General features: G+C 37.3%; 1 protein-coding gene across 4 annotated transcripts in view; it reads left to right on the top strand.

Annotated features, from left to right (window-relative positions):
• The window catches only part of NKAIN2 (sodium/potassium transporting ATPase interacting 2), a 555,084-nt gene that overhangs the window by 458,288 nt on the left and 76,083 nt on the right, over positions 1 to 20,713 (top strand). For all 4 annotated transcript variants that reach the window (XR_008972171.1, XR_008972170.1, XR_008972173.1 and 1 more), the window contains one exon: positions 16,499 to 16,699. Coding sequence is in view for 1 of the 4 variants with exons in the window: in XM_057409393.1 (XP_057265376.1) it covers positions 16,499 to 16,699 (201 nt within the window). In the remaining 3 variants the exon portion in view is untranslated. The remainder of the gene's footprint in view (positions 1 to 16,498; positions 16,700 to 20,713) is intronic.

Below are 20,713 nucleotides of genomic sequence, written 5' to 3'. Positions count from 1 at the left end.
GAAATGCTACTAAAGTGAAAGAAGCAGAAACAGAAGTCCTATTTTAAAGAAAATCCCCGTTAAATTAGACTTGTCTTTTTACTAATCCAACTGTGATGATTTGAACAACATACTAACATTGTGGAGCTTGCTAGTAAGTATTTTCAATAAGCTTTATACTCTTTTTGCATACTAAACTAAGGAAACAAGTTGATTATCTTGATAGATTACTTTACAATAGATGTCTGACTCAGACATCAGATAAAAGTATCTATCTTCGACTGTGATTTGCTGATAATAATATGGTAACACATTAAAGATTAAACAGTCATGGCTGTTACTTTTATAACAGGAATATCTATTCTGTGATTCTGTTCAAGACACAACATGCACACATAGGCATACAAAATATCCTTAACAGTATGTATACTCAGACATATGTAACCATATACATATCTGTTAGGATACATGTAATTTATTTTGGTTCAGTTACAGGAAATCAGAAAAAAATACGTATTTAGAAGGACAAGTTAATGTGTTCAAGTTAATGTTGTCAAAATAGTTCCAGGTGTATTAAATTTCTGTGTTGTCTTCTTTTACTGAGCCTATAGTTTTCAGTTTGCAAGCAAAATCCTCTTCACAGAATTAGGTAAAAGTTAGTTTCCTGCAAAATTTATTGCTTTTTATTTTCTTTTACTTTCTTTGTGGCTACTTAAATCAACTTTGTCACACCAAATATGAATTCTACTGAAAGTTTTTGTATTACAAACACAGCATCTCCTTTGTCTTCTTTCCAGTTTTGGGGTGGGATATCAGATACTTGTCAGAGAAGTCGATGGTTAGTTCCAAGGAGAGAGTTTTGAAGTTTTGGATTTTAATCCAAGGTACAGCCATGGCAAAATCCTGGCAGAAGGCTGGGAACTAACTACAGCACTGCCACAGTTCCTATAGGTCACACCGTCAATCAACCATATAGTTGATTAACCCAGAAATCATTTTTCCAGTATCACAGACCTCCAGGAACCTTGTCCGAGAGCCCACAGATTTCTCAAGATACAACAGTTCACAGTTGGTTAAGACTAAGTTTCCAAAAAGCTCAAGAAGTTTTGGAATCATACCTATGTGTCAAAGCAAATAATCTTCTTAATTTCCAAGCAGAATTTAAGTATTCTTCAAAAAAAAATCCACATTATGTATTTAAATAAAACTTTTTCTTCTTTTTTTTTTTTTTTATGCAAGGTGGAATTTCCAACTTATCAAACAGGTTTTTTAATACCAGGTATTTCTAGTTTAAGTTCCTTTGTAGCACATCTAACTGCAGAAAACATGCAGTTGGCTTTCAGGTCATATAAAGAGAGAATATTTTTTATTTTTCATATGATTTATATGTATTTCAGGGTATCTATACTTCAGATTTTATTTAAGTGTATGGAGTTGAACTGAAAGCAGATCTCTACCTTTAGATTAGTATCTAGATCTGCTCTAAAGCCAAAGAACTTGCAAACAAAGGACATTTTAAGGCATGATTCACCTCATATTGAAGATGACTTCTACACCTGGTAGGGTGAGTCATACCCTGAAAGTGTCTTTTGAGCTCCATTAGGTATATGTAGGTGACTAGCTTAGAAGCAGATGACCAAATCTAGAGACAGGCCCTCCAGCCATTGCAGGTCATACCCTGTTTCAACAGTTCCAGGCAGAATGTACTGTGCAGTACTATAGGGATCATCCTATCAAAAGTGGGAACCTAAGATAGGCAGAAATTTTTATAGAGAGTCATTCACTTAAAATTACTTCTATCAACAAGGCTCCCTTTTCTTGAGTTAAAATTGCTCTTATCTGTCAGAAAACTCCAGGGAAAACTGTTATATTTAAATTCAGTTATGTTTTTACATGTTGGATACTTCCAATTATTATATTAAATACATTAAATCTCAGTGGAATGACTGGTGATGTGTGTTACATATTTATAAATACTATGTATTCCCAGAACCGTGCTTTCAGTCATTAGAATCATAGATTCACATTCCTGAATGATTCAGTAGGTCAATTAGTCCATGTCCCCAGCCTAAATATGTATGAAAACATGACAGAAGTTTCTCTATCTTGTTTTTAAACACCAGCAATAATAGATCACATACATTCCTCAGGCAGTCCTTTCCAGTGATTTCCTCTCCCTTGGCTTCAGAAACATTTTTTTCAAGACCTTATTTGTTTCCTCTTTGTAATTTACTCTAGTTCCTGGGCCAGTGATGGGTGTTTCTCCATTAAAGACAGGGAAACAGGATAGTTCTTTCCAACAGCCAGTAATGTTCTCAGTGTTCTCTCTTCTGAGGTAGGAAACCCCAGTTCCTTCTGTCTTTCTTCATAGGTCTTGTTTACAGATATCTGCCCATTCTGATTGCTCCCCTTCAGCTCTTCTACAGTCAGGCCACAGTTTTTCATGAAGTCTTTTGATTTGAACCCATGTCATTACTAGAGCTTTTGAACCATGATAACCTTCCACTCCTTTGTGAGAGAGCAATGCCCAGGCTGTTGCTACCCATCCTGTGTTTGCGCATTTAGTTATTTCAACCTAAGTGTTGTACTTTCCATTTGTCCTTGCTGAATAACATTTTCCAGGACAAATCTTAGGTTTCTCAAGATTATTTTGAATACTAACTATTTCCTCAAATATACTTGCAATCTCTCAATGTACATTTAATAAGCTTTTTCCCTTTTAAATCATTCATGTAATAAATCACAATACAATAGTATTGGACCCGCAACAGACCACAGCATAGGATCATTTGATATTCCTTTCCATTGTGGACATGAGCTATTGAAATTTCTCTCTAGATAATAGTTTTTGTTTTGCAGAATGCCTTATGGGTGTGTCAGAACAAACATGGTTTTGACATTAAACTTTTTCTCATATGACATATGACATGAGAATCCCATTAATTCAATGAAATTATTGTCAGGGGAAAAAAAAAAAATATGAATTTATCTTAGATTAACCTGTAAATCTCTACAGGTTAAAAGAAAAAAAAAAAAATAAAAAAAATACGAGGGTAAATTAATGATGAAGTTTTACAGGATGCTGTGCACTCAGCTCAGGTGATAGTGTGCAATTAATACTATATTGTAGTGCTGAGGTGCACTAGGGCAGAACCAAGGAGTTTGTCATTTCCTAACCTTTGAGGACTAAACTATGTCTTCATTTTCAGGCTTAACTTTGCCATTCATTTTTGAGATTAGATCCTTTTTTTATTTAAGAGATGTGTGCCTTAAATGTAATAATTCTTTACAGATCACTCTTTCAGATTAAAAGAAAGCCTTTACTTTAGGCTGGAAGCATATAGGGCTTTACTGTTACCTTCTTTGGGCAAATTCAACTCCCACTGAAGTCAGAACTGCACTAATGCACATTGTAGAAAACTGCTCTGGTACTAGGAATTTAGTGAAGCTTTTATACTTCAAATGCTTTTATTCAAGAAAAAAAAATATCAGTGATGTTGTTGTAAAAGCTGTGTGTCTTTGTGCAAAGAAAAAGATCCCTCTTAAAAGTAATTAATAAGTTTTACTCCAAAGAAAGAGACAGCACATGTGGTATATTGCTGGCACTTCATACTGAAGTGATTATATAGATACTGCAAAAATGAATTATTTATTGAAGTTTATATCTTTTTCCACTGGGCAGATATATATTTCCTTGAAAATATTTCTAACCAGTCTATATTAAATAAACCAGGTATACTATGTTTACTCCTTGACCAAAAATGAACTCTGCTTCTTTGAATTCGCAATGTTTTGCAATATTCTTAAGCACCAGGAAATCAAAGAAGAGTTCTTTGTATCATTCTTCCATCTGCAACTGTTCTATTGTGTATACCAGTTTTCCAATTCAAAGTAATAACAGCATCGATCTTCTAACATCTTGACAGTGGAGTTCCTCTAATTCTACATTAGCACTAAACACAAACAAAAAATTTAGTATAAGCAGCCCCAAGAGATGCTTCAACCAGATTTCTGCATTTCCCTGGGCTAAATCAGCTCCTGAAAACTTAATTTAAGAAACTGACACAGACACTACAGTTAGAATGCTAAATCTACTCCCCGTCAGCTTCTTAAATGAAGTTTTCAATCACTGATTCGGTCTGCTGAGATAGAGCTCTGTTTTAGTTACTCCTCTCAAACTACCCTCATTACAGATCATTGCTCCTAGTGTTTCATCTTAATCCTGGCTGGAAACTGGAGGGTCTTTAAATACAGAGCTGGATACTGAAGAGGTTTGTTTTAAGTGAAATTTCAGTCAGCCAGCATGAAGTGCTTGCAAATAAAATATGCACCCGTAAGTACTGTGATTATATGATTCAAATGGAACAAATGCAATGTTTTGAAATAAGTTCCCTAAATCTATGAGCACTTTCATTTTTCATGATATTTCATTGGAAGAACCCTAATTTTAGCTGCATTATTAAAAGTCTCTACAAAATCTCTGGGGCCAATATTCATCCCACTCCAATGCAACCTTTTCCCTCCCCATCTCAATGAAAAGACTCGTCTAGTTTGTATCAAGGCAGAAAACATGAAAGTTCAAAATCTGTTCTTGGTCCCTGGAAGTGTGCTTTCCCTGCAGAGTAGCATATAAGTCTGATTTGAGTTGCAATGCTTTTACTACTACCATGCTCCCCAATAATGACAGTAGGATCTTGAAGGATACCCCATAGATACTCATGCTGCAGATAGACAATCCTTTCCATAATTGGGGGGCGGAGGGGTTGGGCTGGTTTTTGTTGGGTTTTTTTTAAGAACTGTAACAAAACTTCTAAGTTTTCAAACAAAGGCACTTTGAATCACAGAACGATTTATGTTGGAAGGTCATCTTGTGCAACTTGCTTCTCAAAGGAGGGCAAATTAAATTGTCATTTAATTGTTCGGCTGCTTTTTTGGTCAAATGTTGAGTATCTTCAAGGATAGAGTATTAACTTCACCTCTGGGCATCTGTTTCAGTGTTTGGTCAGTCTCATGATTAAAAAGAAATAAAAATCTTTAGCTCTGGTTACAGTTTACTGTGTTCAACTTGTGTTTGTTGGCTCTTGTCCTTCTGCTATGGGCCTTGGACAGGAAGCTGGCTGTGCTTTGCTTAAATCCAGCCATTAGGCAGTTAGGGGCAGCAGTAGCATCTCCAAAAGCCCTCTGCTATTAATGCTAACCTGGCCTCTCCTCCTATGTGCTCAAGTCCATAACCAGTTTGGTGGCCTTTGGGGAACTGGCTCCAGGATGTCCATGACTCTCTTGTATGGAGGAGCCCAGCCCTCCAGGTGTGCTCTCACCAGTGCCGAGAAGAGATTTAGGATCACCTCCCTCAGCCTGCTGGTGACACTTCTAATGCAGCCCAGAAGGTTGTTGGCCACTGGGAAGCCCAGGTCCTTTCCTGCCAGTCAGTACTCAGTCACAGAGAGAGCTCCATTCTCTTTGAAAAGTTAGCAAACTACCTGTCCTGTGTGAGAGTGGAGCCAAGGACCCCCCACATTCAATCTGTCTTGGGACCAGTCAATGTAAATTTGAACTGAAAGGCAATCTTTCCTTTTGCACAACCCTGTGAGATGGAAATATCCAAACATCAGTCTTCAGTGACAGTGGAGTTGAGATGTGACACGGACTGTCACTGAACTATCATTAATACATAGCTGATCTAGGAGTTTATTTTTAAGGGTACCTGCCAGATACCAAATCCTACTCTGCAATTAATAGGGGATTTTGTGTTGTCTTTTGTAAAATGCCTCTTATATATTTCCATTTTAATACCTGAAGTAAAAAGCAGGGAAAAGGCTGTTTAAAAATGAACTATTTGAATCAGTCTTTATTATTTTTCTTTCTATTAATTTTAATTTAACTGTTAAAAAGAGGGTAAAGCTTTTACAAGACTACACTGGAAAATACAATACCAAACAGCATTTGCTACATCATTAAATAACAGGGTTTATTATTTAGCCACTATGTTTTCCACAAAATACCAGATGAAAATATTTATAAGTAAGAGGAAAGAGAATTAAATCACAGGAAACAAAAGCTGATGTAAAGAACTTGAGGAAGAAACACTGTGGTACCTGGAAAATTACTTGTAACCATCTAATAGCACCATCAGTTCAAAATGCTGCTCACTGAATTTGCGTAATATTTTTTGTATATCTTATGTGTATTATAGAGACCAGTATATATGTTGTATGAACTGGTGCTAAGTACAAGATCAGCAAAATAGTTGGTCTTTCTATAGAGTTGATTTTGCCATCTTAAATTAAGTATTCTTGTACTATAAATAAAAACGCACATTCTCATATATATGTGTACTAGTCCTTGTTTTAGCAGCACTGCATGCTGTGAAGTCAACATGTAAAAGAGTGGCAGGCTATTCATCTATGTATTAGTATCTTAACCGGGTAAAATTGCTACAGTTTCGTTTGCAGCACATGAGGTACTTTTCTTCATACCAGATAAAATAATCCAGCATGGCATTATAATATTATTCCTCAGGGTACACTTCTGAAGAATTTATAAACCCCATGCATTTATGGAAAGTTATGAATCTTTTGAAATGGCTTTGAATTGTTCTTAGGAGGCTGTAGTTTTCTAAAGCACTGGGCATTGTCACATCTTAACAGTATCTCATAAGAGGAAAGGACATGAACTTCAAATGTTTGCGGGAATCAGCTTTTTTTTATATTGTAGTTTGTTTATTAATGTAGATGGCAAAAGTTTCTTTTTAGTCTGTTTCCATGAGACTTGTTATGTCAGAACAGAAGTTTGTGAATAGGTTGTTCTTCATTTCCTAATCAGGGATTTGAGCCCGTGTCACCTACACTGCGTATGTGGGAATGCTAACATGTTCCAGTTCGCAAATGCAGCCTAAGTGCTCTATTAAGTCAAGTTTGAAAAAGTATAACATCTTCTCACAAAAATGTTGAAACGCATTTTCTGCAGTGTTGTTCACATTCTTCTTCTTTTAATTTTGAAAGCTAGAACTAGCTAAATTGGAATTCCTGAGTAGTCTTATCATTCAGAATCATGTCAGAGGCACAGCTGTAGAACGGAGGAAACAACGCACCTTGTTTCTTAGAAATAATTCGAATAATTCCCAAATGCAGACAGCAGCCAATATACAAAATATCTGTAATTCACTCTGTGTTCAAAATAAGTTAGATCTTATTATTTCTGTACTTAGATAACAGTAGTGAATGATCAAATAAATTAGTTTCAATAAAACTAATCTTCATACTGAGTGACATGACACTACACCACAAAAAGAGAGTGCAATTTCACCTGCTTTTAAATGAATTACTGCAAATTATGTAAACGTAAAGTGAAAAGAGTTTGATTTATCAAATCTAAGTATAGCCTTAGGTACTCTAATAAACACCATCACCTGCAAGGACGTAAATAAACTCTTGATGTACTAAAGTTTATCAGAGACAAATAACATCTGACAAGCGCCTTTTTCATTAAAAATAAAAATAAAGAGAACCTTTCAGTCAGGAACTAAAGGTGGTTTTCAAAGTCTGTGGGTTAAATATAGCTCAGGCAAAAGGAGCTGTTGTCACCCATGTGACACAGGTTATCCTATGTCACCTGTTGGAGCTGCAGCTGTGCAATCCCTTAAGATTGATAGAAGTCGCATCTAGGTGTAAAATATATCAAATTAATGTCCTTACCATATATATTGAGCAGTGTTGCACTAGAAACTGCTACACACAGGTTTTGTGCACATTGTGCTGATTGTGTATTGGTGTGGTCCACTGGTCTGAGTTTTTCTTTTCTGGCCCAAATTTACAAGCTACACGAGTGCTGTACAGCTTCAGATCTGAATCTAATTGTGTGGATGATGTCTATCAATCTGGTCAATAGTGGAATAAATTATAGTGAAAGAGCCTGAAATAGTTAATGCAGGAAAGTATTCCACACCATTTCTCAAACTGAGCATAAGTTCTATATAGATATAGCCCACACTTCCACTTCTGCCTTTGTGCTTCCTTACCATCAGTGTGTAGCTGGCTTCCTGTACAACATCTTATCTTGGTTCCCTAAGCAGCTTTTCAGAGTCCTTCACAAATACTTGGCACTGTCTTTCAACTCAGTCCTTTCTATTGACTGTAGAGGAATTCAAACCACTTAAATCTGGATATTTTATTTCTTACTTAGAATGCAAGTGGATTGTGAGGACTAGCTATGTATTTTAAATTGATGTTTTAGCTCATTGCAACCTACCCACAGAAGTAAACCTTTATGAAAATACTCACCTGGGCTAGATTTTAATCAAACTGAGTAAGATGATTCCACATGCTTTTTAGTAATTTCCTGACTGATTCAGGCATCTTTATTCTGAAATCTTAATGCATATAAAACCACTGCTGTCTAGAAGTGATTATAGACTATAGAGCACTATGTACAACCTATATTTATCATCACCCTGCTATTTCATGAAGCCATTCTGCATGAAAATGATCTCATATTTCCTAACACCACTTCTGGGATAACAAAACTGTTTCTGTGGTCCGATAACTCTTCTGTTCAAGTCTGCTGACCGTTTCCAGCACACAGTGAGAGTGGTAAATTCTTTTAGATTTGCTACCAGAGGCTGATTCAAACAAAAGAATATTCTTCACTATAGACATGAGCTCCACCCTAGGGTCATAAATGGAGCTGTTTAAAAAAAAAAGGTGAGAATTATTTACACTTTAAACAAGAATAAAAAGTCATAGGAAAGAGAAAACAAAGTTCCGTCAGTGTACACATACATTGTATTTTACAGCACCTATTACTGTGCAGTAACCAACACCAGGGGATACTGAACAAACCACATGAGCTGGAATTTCTTTCTGCATACACTCTGTAAACTTACTGATGTTTTAAGTTTCTACACCATACACTTCTTTACTATGCCATCTATACCATCCTTCCTTACTAAATGTTGGACCATAAAATTTTACCTTGGACAGAGATGATCAAGCGTAGTATTCTTGAGGTGGTTCAGTAATACAGTAAACCATTTACTCTAGAAAAGGAAAACATTTTAAGGATATTTATTTAATCCTTATTAAAATCCTTATATAAATCCTATTTATTTCATTCAAAGCCTAGAACTTTCTGGTTGCAGCCTGCAGAGCTGTGTTCCCAGCTCATTGGAAGCTCTGCAGTCTTTTGGCAATTATCCAAATATAAGACGTCCTTGTACTTAGAAGGGTTTTATTTGTAATTAAGAGGTTATTTATATTTGTGTCTGCAAATGCTAAGCACTATCGATCTGTGTATTTGCTGGGGTAAACCAAGACGAGAGACATAGCTCCTTTACCGTTTTAAAAGAAGAGGGGAAAAAAAATCAGTCCCAAGAGGCTAAACAAACATCTTTAAAAAGCATTATGCCTTACTCATAAAAAACTAGTACTTCAGTACCACTAGTACCACTTCAAAGCAAAAACTTTACAAAGATACCAAGGGATCATCATGTTCTGGTACACCAGTAAATATTTAAATTTCATGTTTGTACCTTCAGGTTTAATCCAGACTTTAGAATAGATTTGTCTTTTGGAATGAAAGAAGCTAGGTTTTACTTCCTTATTACTTTATTACTAGGTTCTAATAAGACCTGGTAATAATCCCATGCCCATCATTACGGATAGAACAACATATATCACCTGAGACTGGAAAACTGGCCACTAGAAAATACCCACATTAACAAAGCAAGTTTGGAGGCAAGCTGTTTTCCTCAGAAAATGGCAATTTGTCAAAAAAAAGAAACTTCTCAAAACAAGGTATTATATTTAACTCAGTTTCCTTCAAGAAATGTTCTCAGTTCCAGAGTGAATTCCTGATTACTCCACAGTGCGAAATAAATAAGTATCCACAGAGCTAGGTACTACTCTGGGATGTGAGCGCCCCTGGTCATCTGCTTATTTTGGTGTATTTTACAATTGTGCATGCTTAAATCCTCCAGAAAGTAATTTTACAGGAAATGACAAAAATTCTAGTGCTCAGGATCTTTGCTAAATATGTACAAGCGCTGAATGAAAATTTCTGTGTAATAGCACAGGGACTGCAACTTCTCAGGCCCCATGATAAGTGACACGGGGTTGCTGGGATGGGATTAATTCTTTTGTTCTGCACCAAAAAAAAAAAAAAAAAAAAAATTAGTCATAATATTCTTAGTCTAAAAATATTCTGTTTAAATAGAAAAAATATTCATGGGATATTAATAATCATTTTAACTTTGCAATACAAATGGAAAGTTTTTAATTTCTTTTTGTGATATTTTTCATTTAATAACTATATAAGTAGAAACTTTTTGAACAAAGATGTTAATAAAAATGTTGATGCCACTGAGCTGATTAAATTAATATTCTGGAGTTCAGCAGGTATCTTGTTTTTAATGAGTTGAAACAGAGCAGATTAGAATTGCTAGGTTTTTCAATGTACATATTCCAATACTAGAAAAATATTAAGATCTTAATTAAGATAACCTTGATCACAGCTCTAACAATTTCATTAGATTATTGATCAGTATCATGTAACAGAATAGTAAGCAGTAAATCCCTGCATAGCAGTACCTGTGCTTTTTGAAAACTATTTTGTAGCATTTTATTAATCTAATACTCCAGTTCCACCAGGACACCAGAATCATCTCCTTCTTTCATGCTGGTATCTTTTTAACTAATTCATTGACATGTCCGGAAGTACATTGAAAATAACCTAAGATACTTCTGGAACATTTTTAACAGAATACCGAGAAAAGCTAACAGTGAGACAATGTTTGCTAGTTTTCCTTCATGAACTCCAGAAGTAATTCTGTTGGGTAGATTCAGACTGGTTAAATCTTATCTGCTTAATGGCAAATACTTAAATCAAGCTGCATAGCCAATTTGAAATTATACTGTTACAAAACTGTTTTTGTAAGAGAAAATTAATGAACACAGTTCTAGATTACTGGGAAAAAAATACTCAAATTAAAGGGAAAGAATCACCACATGCAAAAAGTGGAAAGGCTAAAATAAGTTCATATGCAACAGGGTAAGAAAGATTAGGAATTTAAATATCCATGATCTGCACAAAATTGTACAATGATTATTTCCTGTATATAAAGTGTGGATTAAAAAGCAAAGGGTAACAAATAAATAAATAAATAAATAAGCTCTATTTTGAGTCTTCGGTGAGGGCAGGTTTTTTTCTTTAGACAGGAAAAGGTCTGCTTACATGAAGAAATGGTACTGCCTGGTGGGAGTTAGCTTTAGTGGAAAAGTGAGATAACAGAACAAAAAAAAAATGCCTGTACAGGCCTCTGTGCATCTGAGGCGCCGGGAACTACAAATGCTTTCAGACCCTGATCATTTTTTTATCACTGAAACCTTGTGTAATCATTCAGTCTCCAAGCAGCCTGTTCTTGTTAGTCTGAGTCTGAAAAATGAAACAAGTGGTTATATTGTTGTATTTGACAGAACTTGTTAAGAATTGGCAGGTTTGCACAGATTTCAGCAATTCCTAATTAGAAGAATGGAAGAAACTTATTTCCCATGATACAGCAAGCCACAACCATTGAAGTCAATGGTTTAATGGAATTTAATTTCCCAGAGTCTACAAGATCTCCTGGAATTTCAAAGAGGATCACCCTGAATAACTACTGCCTCCTTTTTTCTCTTGGCACTCTGTTTAGGATCAGCTTCTGTAAGCTGCACCCAACAAAATCCGTTGAAAGAGTAATGTATTGTTATTACTGCATATAGTATACTTACTAATATGTACTAGTAGTAATACATTATACGCAAAGCAATGTTCATTTTGAGCGCTGCTGTCCCACTGCTGCTTCTTAATGAAAGAAGATTGTATTACTTTCTAGCAGCTCTTGCAAAGCTTTCTGCTGTCATGTTCTGTCATCAGCTATCCTCAGTCAGAAAATGTCATGTACTGTGCAGTTAACCCCAGCAAAAATTTTTAACTACCATACTAAACACAGGCACAAAACCATCAGAGCTCAACACTTTTTACAAACTAAGCTAAAATCAAATTACAGACTTAATTTGAAAATGTCTCATCCTCTAATCTCTGAGATCTGAGCCTCTGAGACCTCCAAATTCTAGCCTTTGTCTAATCCACCAGTACTTCCCCTGACTACTTAACAGCACATCTTAAGAATGTCAACAAAGATGTCCTGCTAAGTATTTTCCTCTGGTAGTTTGGGTTTGGTTGGGGTTTTTTTTCACCTCCTTGATGAATAGCAAAATCTACTTTAATGCACCAATTTTCATTAACAGGCTTTACAAATACCAGCAGGATTTACAAAAGCAGCACAGTGATCATCAGTAAAGCTCATACAGATGTATTTCTGTGTCCATGAAGAAGCAGCTGTTTATTGAATTTAGGATAATGAAATCATCCTCTACATACAGACTGAACAACACTGCATCGGCATGCCCAGTGTGTATCAACAGTTCTTGTTAGGTTTCGTAGCTTCAAGGATTATCAGACCATTTCTCTTCATTTCCCTGAACAATATTTTGAGCCACAGATGTTGGAAAGAAAACAGGTGGCAAATACACTGGAGAGTACAACAAATCCCCAGCTTCCAGTATAGGCTTTGTCTATGTCCACTAAAACTGTATTCAAACAATGAACAAAATAAATAGCAAGCAGAGCTCTAAATGCTTTCAGTTTAAGAGATGTTAAAGCTAGCTACATTATCCGCTCCTCGGCTTCTACATTTCTGCAAGGAGATTCAAGTTCTAACAGTTTTCTCACTATGATGTCAAACTTTTCTGTAAGTTGGGTGACCACTACAAAGCAATAGGAACTTCTCTGCTAATATGGTTGCATACAGGGGCGCATGGTTTGAAGGTTAAAGGCAAGTTCAAAGCCCATAACGATTTATAGCTGAGACGATTTAACTGTGCAGCAGCTGACTTTGAGGTGAACAGGCTCCTCCTGTATTTTTTCGTGTCCCATCTATTTTTGGATTATAATTGTGTCTAAATTACATGTTGACTTGTCAGAATCTGATTTCATTATTCTTATTCCAGCTGAGATCTGAAGGGGGCCTACAAAGGTGCTGGAGAGGGACTCTGATCATCAAGACACTGTAGCAACAGGACAAGGGGTAATGGGTTTAAACTTAAACAGGGAAGTTCAGGTTAAATATAAGGAAGAAGTTCTTTACTGTGAGGGTGGTGAGGCACTGGAATGAATTGCCCAGAGAAGTGGTAAATGCTTCATCCCTGGCAGTGGCAAGGCCAGGTTGGATGGAGCCTTGGGCAACATGGTCTAGTGTGAGGTTGGAACTAGATGATCTTGAGGTCCTTTCCAACCCTAACTATTCTATGATTCAATGATCCCTAACCTTATCATAACCAGATTTCAGATCTGCTTAATGTTTTGCTTTCTGAAGTTCACCGGTTTTTAACTGGTTCAATATGTGATAGCTACACTTCTTGAAAGCCTTCTCAACCACATTATTCACAGTTTAAGATGGAATTTATTTTGGTTTACTATTTGGTTTACTATTGTAAAAGAAAGAATGTAACCTTTCCGTGACAGGTATCAGGTCTATTTTATAAGCACAAGAAGCAACACAGCAGTTCACTAATTACTTGGAGGTAGAAATAGGATATAGATGTGATAAAGTCCTATAAGTTTTTACTGGTAAACACTAAAAGACTATTCCTTAACAAAAGAAGATTAGTCTTAATCACAGCATTCAACTTAACTGCCTAAAGATGATTTGAGGGCAAGGGAATTTTCTAAATGTAACGAATCATTTCAGAAAATCATCTGGGATTAATTCAGGGATGGAAGAAAGATGGACTTTATAAAGTTTTATCTACATACGTAATTATAAATATTTTAATGTGTGATTATATTTCCTGAGTAACTTGGGAATTAACTTGTGCTTCTAACCTGTAAACTTTTGGATTACTGCGCCCTTTGAAAGCAAACTGGCTATAGAGCAATGATGTTCTAACCACAGAACCCAGTTTTGATTTTTATATTTAGCTCCTCCTGATCCATTTTAACTTCATCTGACAGATACATAACAAATACTCAGTTCCTGCAAGCCAGTTTATCCCTTTGCTTTTCAAGGAATACATTTTTCATCCCTTGTCTGCACTTCATAAAATATTTTTAGTCCATCATGATTCTTCTGAAGGTATTGCAAATACTAAAATAAAGTCAGACAATAAGTCCTATTCGTTCATACTGCATCTCTGATAAGAGACTAGAGGTTAAGAATTTCCCATGGTAACTAGAATGACTTAAAGGTCTTCTGACAATAACATGATGGATTCCAATTTTAGTCATTCAGGAATAAATTTACTCCAAAGATAACTTACTTCAACTTCTTACACTAGGTGAGAAGGCCAGTGTGCTACTGAGGGGCCATAACAGCCCTGACTCCAGAAAGAAGAATAGTATTCTGGCTGGGATGTGGTAAAAATGCCCATTTCCAAAAGCATCTGGCAGATACTTTCCAGTGTCTGCAGCTTTGGTATGGAGGGGTCCAGAGAAAGGAAAATTTTGCTGCGTGTGAAGACTTACAGCCATAGTAAATGTATCCATTCTGGGGGAAAACTGCGTAGTTTATACAAATGTTCACTGTTGCTTTGATCACCTCCATAGAATCATAGAATTGTAGAATGGTTAGGGTGGGAAAGGACCTTAGATCATTTAGTTCCAAATCACCTGCCGCAGGCAGGGACACCTTCTACTAGACCACATCACCCAAGGCTCTGTCCAACCTGGCCTTAGACACTGCCAGGGATGGAGCATTTATCACTTCTCTGGGCAACCTGTTCCAGTGCCTCACCACCCTCACAGTAAAGAATTTCTTCCTTATATCTAACCTGAACTTTCCCTGTTTAAATTTAAACCCATTACCCCTTGTCCTATTGCTGCAGTATCTGATCAAGAGTCCCTTTTTCAAATGCTTGAAGTTAGTTGCATGATTAAATTCATGTGAAGCTTCATACATTTTCTTATTGTTTGCTGGACCGGGCTGTTGTGAGAATGTAGGGTAATTATTCATCACAAAAATATTTATGAACCTTCCAGACACCTGTCAGCTGGGTGTGTTTATACAGGATAGGAATTTATTTTTTTTAAATGTACAAAATTTCTGCACTTTTAAAGAAGAGCTGCAACTTAAAAAACTTTCAACTGCACTAATGTTGAGTGCAACCACAAATCAATTGACCTGTCAGTCATGACATTATCCAAAACCTCTCTGGATGGAGTTGCCTTTGCATGAGTTAGAGCAAAAAAAGGAAAATAAGTGGGACTGAATAAAAGACAATTTTTGAAGGAAGGAAAATGTGTATACAATGTATCTGCTACAGAATGATATTCTATTCCTTTTGGCATGGTAAACCTAATTAAATAATTACATTCTAAAATCTTTATGAGAATCTTAATTATTAATGTCATCAACAGACTGAAAAAATGTAGGTTAGGTGCGGGGAGAACTTGGCTTTGTAAAGACATTACTTAAAAGCAATTTTTTTGCATAACTGAGCACATGTGCACACAGACCAGATACTCACGCTTTACAATGAGGTTAAACTTGCAAATTATTTATAAAGGGTTGGTAAACTCCGTAAGCTATTACAGAATCCACAAAGTACATAGTTTTGTTATAACTATGTAAAATACCCTCAAGTAATGTTCAACCAAGTATAATTTATGAAAGTCATATATGTAGTATTGTTTATGATGTATATTAATCATTTAGTAATCCTTTATGAACTATTTATGAATTCAATCTAAATGGAAAGCAAGCCTGACTAGTTACTCCATTGCACTAGCTGCACTGGAGTTAAAGGTTGCAGGTCTCTGCCACTCCTTTTTAACAAGCTAATCAGTCTTTAGACATGGCAGCATTCACTAGCTATTTCCTTAAAGACTCCTAGGGAGTTAGAAATCTGAAAGAGGCATTACAAAGAGGTTTCACTTGTAAGCATATGTACAGAATACTTCTTTTGCATCTTCTCCAGTATTTCAGTATAGTTACCACAGGTCTGCTTCACAGCATCCGTGAGATAAAACTCCTTAAAGATACGTGTCAAAGTCTATGAAGTCTTGGATCCTGAGGACTGTTGTGTAATTTGTTTCATCAGACCACCAAAATATTGGCCATATTTCTAGGTACTGAGCAAAGGACAGTTGCTGTGCACGTCCATCAGTCCTTATAGTTTCCTCAGGAAAATGGGCAATGTAACAGAAATGACTGATACAGTCTAGGCTATCATAACGTCTGGGAACAGATCACAGGACTCATAGAATGGTTTGGGTTGGAAGGAACCTAGATTCTGGCTTGCAGGATAATTCTGCTCCAAAGCAATTCCACCTGCCAAAGTACAGCAACTTGTGCTTGCTGCAGTCAAGATCCGCTTTCATGTGACAGTGCAGTTTTATCACTGCTTTTGGCTTCTTAATGCATCCTGTGAAATCTCTTGATGCCTGAGTACCATCCCAGTACATTAATTCTTCACTTGTTCTTTTGCAGGAAACAGATCTCATTCTGACCTTTAATATCTCAATGCATCGTTCTTGGTGGATGGAGAACGGGCCAGGCTGCACCGTGACCTCAGTAACCCCAGCACCAGACTGGGCACCAGAGGATCATCGATATATCACTGTCTCGGGGTGTCTTCTTGAATATCAGTACATAGAAGTGGCTCACAGTTCTCTTCAGATCTTCCTTGCAGTAAGTGTTTACTTACTTTACTTAGCTTCAGTTTCACCACGTTTTCTAGATTTCTTCTTGCAGAACATCATTACCAAAGTATTGTGGCATTCATTCACAAACCCTGGCTCTGAGTTAGTTTTGTTACGAAATTCAGCTAGTTTAAGACACCGGTACACGAAAAGCTCCAACATAGATGTTTCATAGAATCATAGAATCATAGAATCATAGAATAGTTAGGGTTGGAAAGAACCTTAAGATCATCTAGTTCCAACCCCCCTGCTGTGGGCAGGGACACCTCACACTAAACCATATCACCCAAAGGCCTGTCCAACCTGACCTTGAACACTGCCAGGGATGGAGCATTCACAACCTCCCTGGGCAACCTATTCCAGTGCCTCACCACCCTAACAGGAAAGAATTTCCTTCTTATATCCAATCTAAACTTCCCCTGTTTAAGTTTGAACCTATTACCCCTTGTCCTGTCACTACAGTCTCTAATGAAGAGTCCCTCTCCAGCATCCCTATAGGCCCCCTTCAGGTACTGGAAGGCTGCTATGAGGTCTCCACGCAGCCTTCTCTTCTCCAGGATGAACAGCCCCAACTTTCTCAGCCTGTCTTCATACGGGAGGTGCTCCAGTCCCCTGATCATCCTCGTGGCCCTCCTCTGGACTTGTTCCAACAGTTCCATGTCCTTTTTATGTTGAGGACACCAGAACTGCACACAATACTCCAGGTGAGGTCTCACGAGAGCAGAGTAGAGGGGCAGGATCACCTCCTTCGACCTGCTGGTCACACTCCTTTTGATGCAGCCCAGGATACGGTTGGCTTTCTGGGCTGCGAGCGCACACTGAAGCCGGCTCATGTTCATTTTCCCATCAACCAACACCCCCAAGTCCTTCTCCACAGGGCTGCTCTGAATCTCTTCTCTGCCCAACCTGTAGCTTGTTGTTCTTAGAACTGCTGACATGACACACTTTTATTCCTGACCTCCATTTGACCATTGACAATGCCACAAATCATTTATACCAGGTTACATTCAAATTACACTATGGCATATCAGTTGTGACTTAAGTTACAGGTGTTGCTGTGAAAGCCAAATTGAATAAAAAAAGAAAAGCCAAAATGAAGGAGTAAGTTTCAAAAGATGAAATAGATTCACTGATCAGTTCACACAACCCAAAACTGATCCATTTGAATTTACTGGAGGAAAATGGGAAGGTTTCTTTCCAAATGAACAAAATGTACTTGTATGAAAATCAAAATCAGAAATCTTTATATTAGGAGCATAAGAAACCACTGTTACATTCAGAAAAATTATAATTAATGAAAGCAGCTTGTTTGGGGGAAAATTGATAGGTTTTTTCAACTAATTTTGCTTTGTGTTATCTCTGACGTAGGTGAAAAGATGACTTAACTGAATTGCTGTAGGTATAAATTTGGAGCAGTGCCTCCAGGGATGGAGATTCCACCACTTGCTGGGCAACCTGTTCTAGTACTTGATAATCCTTAGAAATTATTACAACTATCCAATCTAAAGCCTCCCCTGGCACAACTTGAAGCCATTTCCTCTTGTCCTATCACTTGTTACTGGGCAAAAGAGCCCAACACCCACCTGGCTACAACCTCCTTTCAGGTAGTTGTAGAGAGCAGTCAGGTCTCCCTGAGCATCCTTTTCTCCAGCCCTTGGAGACATAAGACTTAGGCTCCAGACCTCTCACCAGCTTCATGTCCTTCTCTGCACCTGTTCCAGCACCAAAATGTTTTTCTTGCAGTGAGGAGCCCAGAACTGAACACAGGATTTGTGCTGCAGCCTTACCAGAGCCAGGTACAGGGGGATGATCGCTGCCCTGGCCCTGCTGGCTGCACTGTTGCTGATACAGGCCAGGGTGCTGCTGGCCTTCTTGGCTGCCTGGGCACAAGCTGGATCATGTTCAGCCGGGTGCTGACCAACATCTGCAAGTCCTTTTCTGCTGAACAGCTTTCCAGCCACTCTTCCCCAAGCCTAGAGCATTGTGTGGGGTTGTTGTGGCCCAAGGGCAGGACACCGCACTTTGCCTTGTTGAACTTCATGCCACTGGCTACAGCACGTCAATGCAGCCTGTACAGATCAGTCTGCAGAGCCTTTCTATCCTCAAGTCCTCCAAAGGAGCTATCCAAGCTTATTTTTTTTTTAACCTTTTTTTTTTTTTAATGTAATGAATGATGAACAAGAAACTCAAAGCTCAGTTGTGTTCCTGATGCAATGTTTTTTGTGTGCATACAGAGCTGTGTTTCTAGATAAGGTCATTCTTTGCAAGCTAGGGGAATGGTTCAGAATAACAAACTACTGGTAATCCACTAGCTGTAGCTGGCTACAGCTGGATTTATATTTCCAGTCATGTTATTGCGAAGGTAATTATCATAAGTAAAGAGCTACACAGTGTAATTGTCAGCCAGTTTTACAAACCTCATGCTTGCAACTTGACACCATTTTCACATTTCCAATTGTAAGCATGGGGTTCTTTTTCTAATAGAAATTCTAGCATAAATTCACTATCATAGTAAATCTGGTGAAGAACAGAGAAATTACCTTGTACTGTGCAGAGACATATAACACAAATTTAGAAGAGCAGATATTGCTAGGTTTTCAGTAAACTAGCTTTCGACAAACCTAAGCTTTAGATCAGATTTATCTCCAGTTAATAGAAAGAAATTAAACTATCCTTTTAATTTTCTTTTATGGACACTCAAGTGGATCTTGCACTTTAACTGTAAAACATCAACCTACAAAATGGTTACTTGCTTTCTGTTTGTATTTCTCTATGTTTGTGACAATGATCAAGCTGATGTTGATCTTGGCTTTTTCATGAGTGGTAACATTGCAGCATGTTTTTAAGGATGTTTTCTACTGCCTGTAATAAAAAGTTACAAAGACATTCAGCTTCATTGAGGACCACTTATATCAGTCTTTGAAAACATTATACTGAGTGCATTTTGTACAGCTTGCCAGCAAGCTCACAAGGAATACAGCTACAGAAGCTTGGGCTTCACATAGATGTGGTGTTTGCAGTGGATTACTTAATGGAAAGAATATGACAGCTAAGATAAAACCTATAAACGCCCCATATTTTATACTTTCTAAAATGCAAGTCTCAGGGTGGGCTGTGGAATGTTTCAGGATTGCAGACACTCTGCTAAGGAGGTATGGAATACTCATAGTTTCCAAGAGACCTCATCTCTCCAAAGGAACGTGTCCGAGAACCTAACAGCACCAGATTGTGAACTATACAAATACCACTGCTAATTTTGTGCAAATCAACAAAGATTTTAGGGTTTTAAGAGTAACATTTTGGAGAATTTTAATTTCTTCTACTGCTTAAACAAAGTATAAATTAAAGCAACTGGAAGGTTAGATGATCCGGAAGGTTAGATGATCCCAAAGGTCAGAAGAGTCCCCAGTGTGCAGAGTGGTGCTGTTCATTGCATAATACTGGCCTTAGAGGCTAAAGCAGATGTGATGATGCACAGATATTTTGACACCTTCTCCTGAGCAGTGGATTTTGTTCAGGATAAAGAAACAGCTGGAATAAATTGCTAGTTTAGCTCACACTGAAGAAGTAACAGAAAATTCAGTTTGGTGGTCTCTATACTTTCACCAGCTGAATGATCCTGGTTTAGAAAATCTTTGAAATGGGCAAAAATTATTTGAGAACTAATATGTGCAAGAAAACTCTCTGATAAAACAAGGATTATCCCAATTTGGGTATTTAGCATTTATGTATGCAAAACAGGATCAGAATAACCCACAGTGACAATAGGCTCTGCAACACAGCCACAACTGCTCCTTTGTCACATAACACAGAGCACTTAGCACACTGGGTGATGCTGGTGGAAGACTACAGACTCTAAACCCTATCAGTAAATCAATCCTTGTATCAGTGATAGAAAAGAATTATCATATAATGCACATTTATGTCTGTCTTGCAGCCATTCGCCTGTCTGCATATTACTTCATACTCAGTTGACATCTGATTTTTTCATGTTTATGAAATT

Source organism: Pezoporus wallicus, unplaced genomic scaffold (assembly GCF_028554395.1).
Source record: "Pezoporus wallicus isolate ANWC-B61680 ecotype Strahan unplaced genomic scaffold, APGP_CSIRO_Pwel_v1 contig_3817, whole genome shotgun sequence".
Lineage (NCBI taxonomy): Eukaryota > Metazoa > Chordata > Aves > Psittaciformes > Psittacidae > Pezoporus > Pezoporus wallicus.
The sequence above is the reverse complement of the archived record's forward strand: the minus strand, read 5'-3'. Positions and strand labels throughout refer to the sequence as shown.